We start from the raw sequence: 9,449 nt of genomic DNA, 5'->3' as shown, positions 1-9,449 counted from the left end.
TCTAATAATATCTACTGTAAATGATTCTAATAATTTGCATGCTGTTGACGTGTCACTTATTGGGCCGTAATATGATGGAATGGACTTATCCCCTGATTTAAATATAGAAATTAAATTATCCATCTTACACATTCTGGCACAACACCAGACTGGATGGACTCATTAATCATGCTCGTTAATGGTTGACTAATTGAAGATTGAGACACTTATGCAGCATATGGGAATCTTTATTCAGGAAACGTTTCGCCACACAGTGGCTTCATCAGTCCAAAACAAAGAGGAAGGCGTAAGGAGAGGAGGAGAATGAGGTAATCAGTCCCTCAACCTGGAGTCGATGTGTTCAGTCCATCAATCTTGTAGAATGTACAGCATAGGGCCGTAGACGTGGCTTATATACTGTAGTGAGGTGACGTGAAGCAGATGGAGGCGGGGTCATAGTGGTACCATCCACTAGTCGAAGTAGGTCTTCGTCCAAAGGTTGAACAAGTGTTGAAGAATTCTTTGTAACAAGACCCCATGATGCTGCCGTGTCTGACAGTTGTGATGAATGGTTTGAAAAACCGACAAGTTGAAGATTGAGACACTTATGCAGCATATGGGAATCTTTATTCAGGAAACGTTTCGCCACACAGTGGCTTCATCAGTCCAAAACAAAGAGGAAGGCGTAAGGAGAGGAGGAGAATGAGGTAATCAGTCCCTCAACCTGGAGTCGATGTGTTCAGTCCATCAATCTTGTAGAATGTACAGCATAGGGCCGTAGACGTGGCTTATATACTGTAGTGAGGTGACGTGAAGCAGATGGAGGCGGGGTCATAGTGGTACCATCCACTAGTCGAAGTAGGTCTTCGTCCAAAGGTTGAACAAGTGTTGAAGAATTCTTTGTAACAAGACCCCATGATGCTGCCGTGTCTGACAGTTGTGATGAATGGTTTGAAAAACCGACAAGTTGAAGATTGAGACACTTATGCAGCATATGGGAATCTTTATTCAGGAAACGTTTCGCCACACAGTGGCTTCATCAGTCCAAAACAAAGAGGAAGGCGTAAGGAGAGGAGGAGAATGAGGTAATCAGTGAGGTAATCAGTCAGTCAACTGTCAGACACGGCAGCATCATGGGGTCTTGTTACAAAGAATTCTTCAACACTTGTTCAACCTTTGGACGAAGACCTACTTCGACTAGTGGATGGTACCACTATGACCCCGCCTCCATCTGCTTCACGTCACCTCACTACAGTATATAAGCCACGTCTACGGCCCTATGCTGTACATTCTACAAGATTGATGGACTGAACACATCGACTCCAGGTTGAGGGACTGATTACCTCATTCTCCTCCTCTCCTTACGCCTTCCTCTTTGTTTTGGACTGATGAAGCCACTGTGTGGCGAAACGTTTCCTGAATAAAGATTCCCATATGCTGCATAAGTGTCTCAATCTTCAACTTGTCGGTTTTTCAAACCATTCATCACAACTGTCAGACACGGCAGCATCATGGGGTCTTGTTACAAAGAATTCTTCAACACTTGTTCAACCTTTGGACGAAGACCTACTTCGACTAGTGGATGGTACCACTATGACCCCGCCTCCATCTGCTTCACGTCACCTCACTACAGTATATAAGCCACGTCTACGGCCCTATGCTGTACATTCTACAAGATTGATGGACTGAACACATCGACTCCAGGTTGAGGGACTGATTACCTCATACTCCTCCTCTCCCTACGCCTTCCTCTTTGTATTGGACTGATGAAGCCACTGTGTGGCGAAACGTTTCCTGAATAAAGATTCCCATATGCTGCATAAGTGTCTCAATCTTCAACTTGTCGGTTTTTCAAACCATTCATCACAATGGTTGACTAAGTTCCAACTTGCATTCCTTAAGCACTCTTGAAAATAATTCATCGGCGCCCGGAGACTTATTTTGATTCAGTTTGTCTTCCTGTTTGATTACCATTTCCCTCGTGACAGTAATATTGTTCAATTTGTTATCTTCAGGAACTGAATAAGAAATAACCATTAAATAGAGGACAAATTTCTGTTCATTATCAGTCAGCTGAACATCCCTAATTCTCAGCGGTCCCACTTTTTAACAGACTTATGTCCTATACAGTTGAAATAACCATTTTGGATGAGTCTTTGATTCATTAGGAACTTTAATTTTATGGTCTTGTTTAGCCTTTCTAATCTCCTTTTTAACTTCTTTCTTAAAATGAATGAGTTGGTTAATAAGGTGGTTAACGTCTCCTGTTTTGATGAGCCTCTAAATTTCTCTTTTTTCTCCAAATAGGTGGTTTAGTCTATCGTTAATCACTCTAGGCTCATTCTTTTTTTACCTAATTTCTCTCAGGGGAATATATATACTCTGTCGCATTGCACATTGTTAAGAAAAAATCATAATCGCAAATCCCTTCATTATCGCGAGTACGATCATCGTCAATATACTCACTAGCTAGATAAGATAAGATAAGATAAGATTTCGTTCGGATTTTTAACCCCGGAGGGTTAGCCACCCAGGATAACCCAAGAAAGTCAGTGCGTCATCGAGGACTGTCTAACTTATTTCCATTGGGGTCCTTAATCTTGTCCCCCAGGATGCGACCCACACCAGTCGACTAACACCCAGGTACCTATTTGCTGCTAGGTGAACAGGACAACAGGTGTAAGGAAACGTGTCGAATGTTTCCACCCGCCGGGAATCGAACCCGGGCCCTCCGTGTGTGAAGCGAGAGCTTTAGCCACCAGGCCACCGGCCCAATCAAGATTAGACTTGTGTTCCCTAGGTCCAATATAATCGGCAGAACGTGAATTGGGGACTTTTTCCCTCATTATCCTTATTTTCATACTCCCAGGTAATACTTGTGATCACTTGTGTCAAGTTGTTCAGTGATCTCCAGATTATTTACGAGGGTTTCTTTATTTGACAAGACTAGGTCAAGCAAAGTTAACATTGTTTCAGAAAGTTGTCCTAAACTACTTCCAAAAAGTAACTGGACTTCAAATTACTACTCAAGAAGTCGAGACATTTTGACTAAAGTTAAAATCCCTCACTATTACTGTCATGTCTAGAAGTCCTAACAATTTCGTGACAAAGAAGTCTCCCTCTATTGTTTTCTAAGCCAGGAGGACGATATATTACACGTAAAATAAAGATTTCTTGACCTAGAAGTTCTACTCACAGAGATTCTGTTACTACTTCATCTAATTTTATACCTGATTTTATGCAACAATTTATATTTTCTCGTACATACAATGCAACTCCACTCTCTTTCCCATTATATCTATCTACCTGGAACAACTTAAACCCTTTGAATATGGCACTCATCAATTATATCACGAGTCTTTAAATTATACCAAGTTTCAGTGATTGAAATGACATTAATGTTTCCCACACATGCTACCAAATGTAATTCATTACTTTTGTTTCTTGTGCTTCTGCTGTTAGTATAAAATACATTAATATGTTTTTTCTTCTGCAATTTTTTACCTATTCAGCATTGTTTTTACACAATTTCTGTTATCATTACCCTGTGTTACTCGACGACTGTTATTTTTAAGATTAATAATATTGAAGCCTATATCAATATTTCCACACTTATTATTTACCATTCCTAAACCCAGACATCTAACTAATCCTAGTTTAAAGCCCTAACAACATCCTTAACTGAACTAGTGAGAAAACCCACACTTACATTGGATAAGTGAACCCCATCCCTGGCATACATGTCATTTCTGCCGTACAAGTGGTTCCAGTTGTCAATGAATGGTACAACATTATTCTTACAATGTTTGTCCAGCCAACAATTTATTTCAGTTGCTTTGGACAGCGATTCATTTACAACTCCCATTCTGAGCAAAATGCCACATATAACAGGGCGCCTACCGTTCTTCCTAAATATGTCTGTTGCCGTCCTATAACTTCTAAATAACTTCTCACGTTTATGCTTGCCTACATCATTGCCTACAGCACTGAGGCAGATAATCGGATTGACCCCATTATAATTCATGATGTTCATTCGTCTCTCGACCACTGGGAAGAGAGGACGCTTCTTGAGTCTCCCTACACGCCACCTGGTGGTGACTGCTTGACTTAGGCACCAACATGGCGGATCGTATCAGCCAGAGAGTAAATACTGTCTGTATTGAATTGGTTCGAGGAACATTAAGCAGTGCGACAATGCATGTACTGTTACCGGCCATAATTAGGGATGTCTACGGGATACCGAACGATGAATTGTACGGTGTAACCCTTAATGGAATGGCAAGGGTTTTTGTGAAGTTTACAAGAGCTGGCTTTTACACCAGGATTGTGGATGAATTTCAGGAAAGGAGGATGAGTGTGAATTCAACAGTAGAGGTGTGTCTACATGAAGTCTCAAAATATTACACGTGGGTAAAGGTACGTAATGTACCCTTTGAGGCAACGTCGTATAGCATTCAAGTAGTATAAAGTCGTCGATCTAGGAACACTGCCGGATTCCAGGATAATGACCATGGAAAAGAATGTGATAATGGGGGGCCAGCATAACCTCAGGGCTGTCAGGGTACAAGTTTAATATGTTTAATCATCCCCCAAGGGGATAGAGAGACTTATTCCTATGCATTACTAAGTAGGAACAGTAGTAGAACAAAGGATTCAGGTGACCGGGTGGCAGATTCCAGGATAATGAGTGTGAAAAAGAATGTGATACTCGGGGACAGCATAACCTCAGGGCTGTCAGGGTACAAGTTTAATATGTTTAATCATCCCCCAAGGGAATAGAGAGACTTATTTCTGTGTATTACTAAGTATAAGAAGGTAAATAATGATCACTTCTGACTCCCCAAACTCTATCGCTCTGATAGATGGGAGAGGCAGTACAAAGGATTCATGTGACTGGGTACAAGCTTGCCATCTCCGAGGGAGTTCCCCGGTCTGCAACTCACTGACGCAACTGTTGCTACTTCACAACACTGCTGGGTTCAAAGAACGCGGTAATGGAGGGCAGCTGGTCTCCAAGGGAATGTTGCTCGTCCGCCCGTACCTCAGCAAAAAAAAAAGGTTCTTCCGGGTACTACGGTACCGTTTATTTTCGCGGGCTGCTAGATCTTTCCAGGTGGGGGAGGCTTAAAGCAGTGAGAAAGGTCATCTAGTGAAGACCTTTGTGCTGATAGAGCTCTTATAGGAACTTTGACATATATATTTTTCCTCTTACCCTATGTTTAGACTAGAGAAGATAGTAATATATAGTTATATGTAAATAAAAATAAAAATCAGAGTTTGACAATATTTTTATTAATTCACATACAAAAAGGGCAAAAGCTGTGCAAAGTTTTTTAGCGCGAGCAAAGGGGCGAAACTGTGCAAGTTTTAGTGGTTAGACTGAATGACTGCGCTCCTCCTGTTCACTTTCTGTAAGATTGATAACCTTCCGCTCGAAAATGATTTCCTTTTCAGGTACGTCATCTGCTGTCTTTACTCCAACTGCTGTCTTTACTCCATCTGCTGGCTTTACTCCATCTCCAGCATTTACTCTCACGTCGGGGGTTTTCCCTTCCTTCTCCGACTGGTTGTCAGGGTGCGCTTCAAGGTTGGCAGTTTGTTCAGCACCTGCTGCAGCAGTGACCTCAACAGAGTCATCAGATTGAGCAGTAGCAAGCGTAGAGAGGTCCACAACGAGGTCATCAGACTGACATGAGGGAAGGCTCTGCGTTTCATCGTTGTCGAGATCTGGTTCTTTCTTCATAGGCTCCTCTATATCAGATGAACTGTTCCCATCTTCCACAGGCTGTAAGTCATAAAGAGAACATATTTATCACTTTCAAATAAAGGAGTGGGACTCGTCTCTAATCTACCAAAGGAGGGAAACATAGAAGACATACCCTTTCCTGAGGAAGTCTATGTTTGCGTTTCCTGCTATCATCACAATGACACCGGTTTAGGAGTTTGATGCCGGCGTGTTCCTTCCCTTCCAATCTACCAGCCGATAAAATCAAAACTTTACAAATTCTGACTGGCCCAGTGAAAACTGTTGAAGAAAAAGGAGACTCAACTTTAAAATTATTATAAGTCTCTTGCGCTCGTTTGTTTCGTTAATATTCAAAGAGAAGTATCCAATCTACCAGCTGATAAAATCAAAACTTTACAAATTCTGACTGGCCCAGTGAAAACTGTTGAAAAAAGAGACTCATCTTTAAAAATTATTATAAGTCTCTTGCACTCGTTTGTTTCGTTAATATTCAAAGAGAAGTTTTAGCAAAATAAATGTCTCGCTTACCAGAATCGAGAATGTCTGCTTCCTTCACCATGATGAGAGTAAAGGCTATGGAGAGGTCAGCCTCTATCTTTTGCGGGGAAGACAGCTTCAGCGGGCTCTTATATACAGCTCAGAGAGGACCTTACCAGCCAGGAGGGGTATTTGGGGGATACTCTCGTCAGAGGTGACCTTCCTCACAGAGGGAAGCACAAATGTAACCTTGACTACTTAGGCAAAATGTAATTTCACAGGGAGGCAACATTTTAAAATTCTCTCTAGCATATGCTATCACTAATCTGTCATTGATAAAAAGCGATTTTTCCGAGAAATTTAAAAAAAAAATATAAAGCTCTTTCTAATCCCACAAGGCTTGCTTTATGAATAAACATCATAACATATAGACCGCAAGTGAGTGAAAAATCACTTTGTGTTCTGCCGGATAAACGATATAAATATTTAATTTTATTTAGTTTAAAATTTTTTTTTAAATTTATGCCATAATTCTCTGGTTTTTTCCTGTAACTCTCAAAGAAGAAGGATAGACTATTTTTCTTGTCCAAGAGAAGAGAAAAAAAGACCCATTACTTTTGAACTGTATGAAGGAAGAATATTGCTTACAAGCACTATGGGCCTGTCTGAGGGATAGCCATCTAATCTTATTTGCTGTAGAGCGTCTATAGTGAAACAGCAAATATATGTGACTTTATTTCCTAGGGCGGGAATTAAACTATTATTTATTTCTGCGCAATTCATTTTTTATTTATGCTCGCACATCACAATGAACAGATCTATTCTGGTCGATGGATAAAACACCAGTGGTCTGAGCAAATAATAAAACTACCTTATTATGAGGGGCGGGCTTAGAGAACTGTAATTCAATTCTCAAGTTACCAGATTTTTCAATCGGGAGAGCGTCTTCCACTTGGCTGTCTGTTAAATTGAAAATATTGATGGTTCGCCCGGAGGCGAATGATTCATAGAGAATTAAATTTTCTTCCTCAATGCCCAGAGAGTTAATTGCTTCATAATATAATATTATTATTAATACATACAGATAAACTGGCTAGATCCCCATGCTCAAAATATAGACCATTCTCCTTATGTTTTCCTGCATAGGCTGTCATGGGCAAAATTACCATGAAAATTTTGGCGGGAATTACATGACCCCATGGCTGATCTATTAGGAGGCTCGTTTGATTGTGACCTAGCACATAATTTTTACTTAGAGTGCGATTAAAAGTATATATTATCGGCTTTGCGTCTAAGGCTAGAGACTTGTTCAAGGCCATATAAGCTGATGTATATGGGTATACCCTATTAAGCCATAGCTTAGCATAATTAATATGGAGCTGGTATGTGCTGGCATCATCGTCTGTTTTCAGAGTCCACGCTTGAGGGGATAATTCCAGCCTAATTTTTAAATCGATATTGTCAAGCAGATATTGGTCCAGAGTGGATATGTCCAGAGCCAAGGGAAAACACATAGTTATGCCCTGTTCTTTATCATTCTTTGTCAGTATCTGTGGTTCTTTTGCCGATGTGCGGGCGAAATAGGCTGTATCGAACAATTTAGTTATACCTTCTCCTCCTTTAAAGTCGGGCAAGAGATACCCCGGTCGGGCGATACTCGGCAACTGGCTTCGTTTTACTGAGCTGCAGAGTTTAATAAATGACCAGTAATTAAAACTAGAATTTGTTTCCGTTATTTGCACGCCCAGAAAACACTGGACACTTTTAAATAACGTGTTGGACAGTCCATTTGTCAAGGCCACGTTGCTTGTGTCTCCTAGTGGACTTTGCCCATCAGCCTCTGTTAGAGTCACTCTAAATTCTATAACTATTTTTCCTAAATCTAGAAATGCTCCGGGAACTCCAGGAATTCTAAATTCTAGAAAATTATCTTTTAGTTTCTGAGAGAGAGGAAGGTTTACTGGTAGAGTATCAAAACTCTGAGTGCGAGCTATGGAACTCTCAACTTGTCTCAGTCTATGCGGTCGCGGGAATTGATTAATGACGCTTGAAGAATAATCATTTAACGGGACTTTGAGTCCACTGTTTTCAGCCCCGACACCCGCCATGGCTAATAAGCAACTGTTTATACGAGAGAGAATACATCGGTTTTATAACCAACTTGACTTCGTCGGCGTTTATTTAACCTGCATTTATTATTCACCCATCGCTTACCCACCCTTTTTACTCTGCCACCTGTAATAACTTTCTTTGCAACTCCTTTTAAAGCATCTATCCCGTGAGATTTAAGAGCAGCTTTCATGTCTGTTTTTCCAGACTGATAATCATCGAGCATTTTAGTTCCAAATTCTACTGCACTTGGCGCAGCCACTCTGAAAAGAAAAGGTAAAGCTCTTTTAGCTAGACCCGCTAAAGCCGAAAAAAATCCCCCACCTCGGACTCTGTATGGCGCGTGAAAAGTTTGTATATCCCCCAGACCAGCTCCCACATGGGAGGGTTTTAGGGAGAATAAACTCTGAAATTCCTGCTCAGAGGGCACTTGAAAGGGTACACGCATGTTTGGCGGTTAGAGAAACAATAACCATTTTTACGCTGAGTTGGTTCTATTTATTTATCGGTCTTACATGTAACACTACGGTAGTGGAATGACCGCTTTCAAAAGACAGATTACGACCAAACTGATCTGTCATTTTGATAGCTATTTTATCTAATTTAGTTACACATAGAGGTTTGTACATCATGGGATGAGCGCCTTTTGAATAACTCTCCTGAAAGGCGAAAGCATCCAGAATATTGACTAACTGACTGCCGTATATTTGCGGTTCCACAATATCACTATATATTAAAACATAATCAACTCCGGCAGTGGGATCAGGTTTGAATGGGGCAATCTGCTTGGGGAGGGAGCCCCCCTCGGGCACGTCACTACGAAATAAATAATATTTTTCAGCACTGCTAAGCCCAAGCACCCGAGCTATTCTCGGTTTAAATTGAGCTTTAAATAAAGTGGCAGCATTGTTTTTTCCCGTAAAGGTTCGCGATCTCGTCGAAACTAAAACCCTCCCAATTCCGGCATCATAATTGAGTATTTTCCCTTTCGGGAAATGTGCCGAATAATTATCTCTAAAGGCTTTTTTTAAATCAGCTGTTAGCTGTCGATTAATTTCTTCAATAATATGGCTGGTATCCGTCGATAACACATCATTTTTTGGTAGAAAGTGGTGGACTACTGCTTCTGTACTTATTC

General features: G+C 40.8%; 1 protein-coding gene across 1 annotated transcript; it reads right to left on the bottom strand.

Annotated features, from left to right (window-relative positions):
- Nucleotides 1-5,249: 5,249 nt before the first annotated feature.
- Nucleotides 5,250-6,540, bottom strand: LOC138853006 (uncharacterized). The gene is made up of 3 exons (XM_070087098.1): nt 6,254-6,540; nt 5,859-6,004; nt 5,250-5,764 (listed from the first exon to the last, which is right to left on the bottom strand). Exons 1-3 carry the CDS (start codon nt 6,282-6,284, stop codon nt 5,354-5,356), a joined length of 588 nt encoding a protein of 195 aa, XP_069943199.1. The 5' UTR covers nt 6,285-6,540; the 3' UTR covers nt 5,250-5,353.
- Between the last annotated feature and the right edge of the window lie 2,909 nt (nt 6,541-9,449).

Source organism: Cherax quadricarinatus, chromosome 20, assembly GCF_038502225.1.
Source record: "Cherax quadricarinatus isolate ZL_2023a chromosome 20, ASM3850222v1, whole genome shotgun sequence".
Lineage (NCBI taxonomy): Eukaryota > Metazoa > Arthropoda > Malacostraca > Decapoda > Parastacidae > Cherax > Cherax quadricarinatus.
This window is presented reverse-complemented; position numbering and strand designations above follow the sequence as displayed.

What these genes read in the sequence shown, in the direction of transcription:
- LOC138853006 (XM_070087098.1), bottom strand. Translation starts at nt 6,284, where the DNA reads ATGGTGAAGGAAGCAGACATTCTCGATTCTG. An exon ending in AGCAGACATTCTCGATTCTG is followed by an intron (nt 6,005 to 6,253) that starts GTAAGCGAGACA and finishes TTTCTTCAACAG; the next exon opens with TTTTCACTGGGCCAGTCAGA. An exon ending in ATAGACTTCCTCAGGAAAGG is followed by an intron (nt 5,765 to 5,858) that starts GTATGTCTTCTA and finishes TATGACTTACAG; the next exon opens with CCTGTGGAAGATGGGAACAG.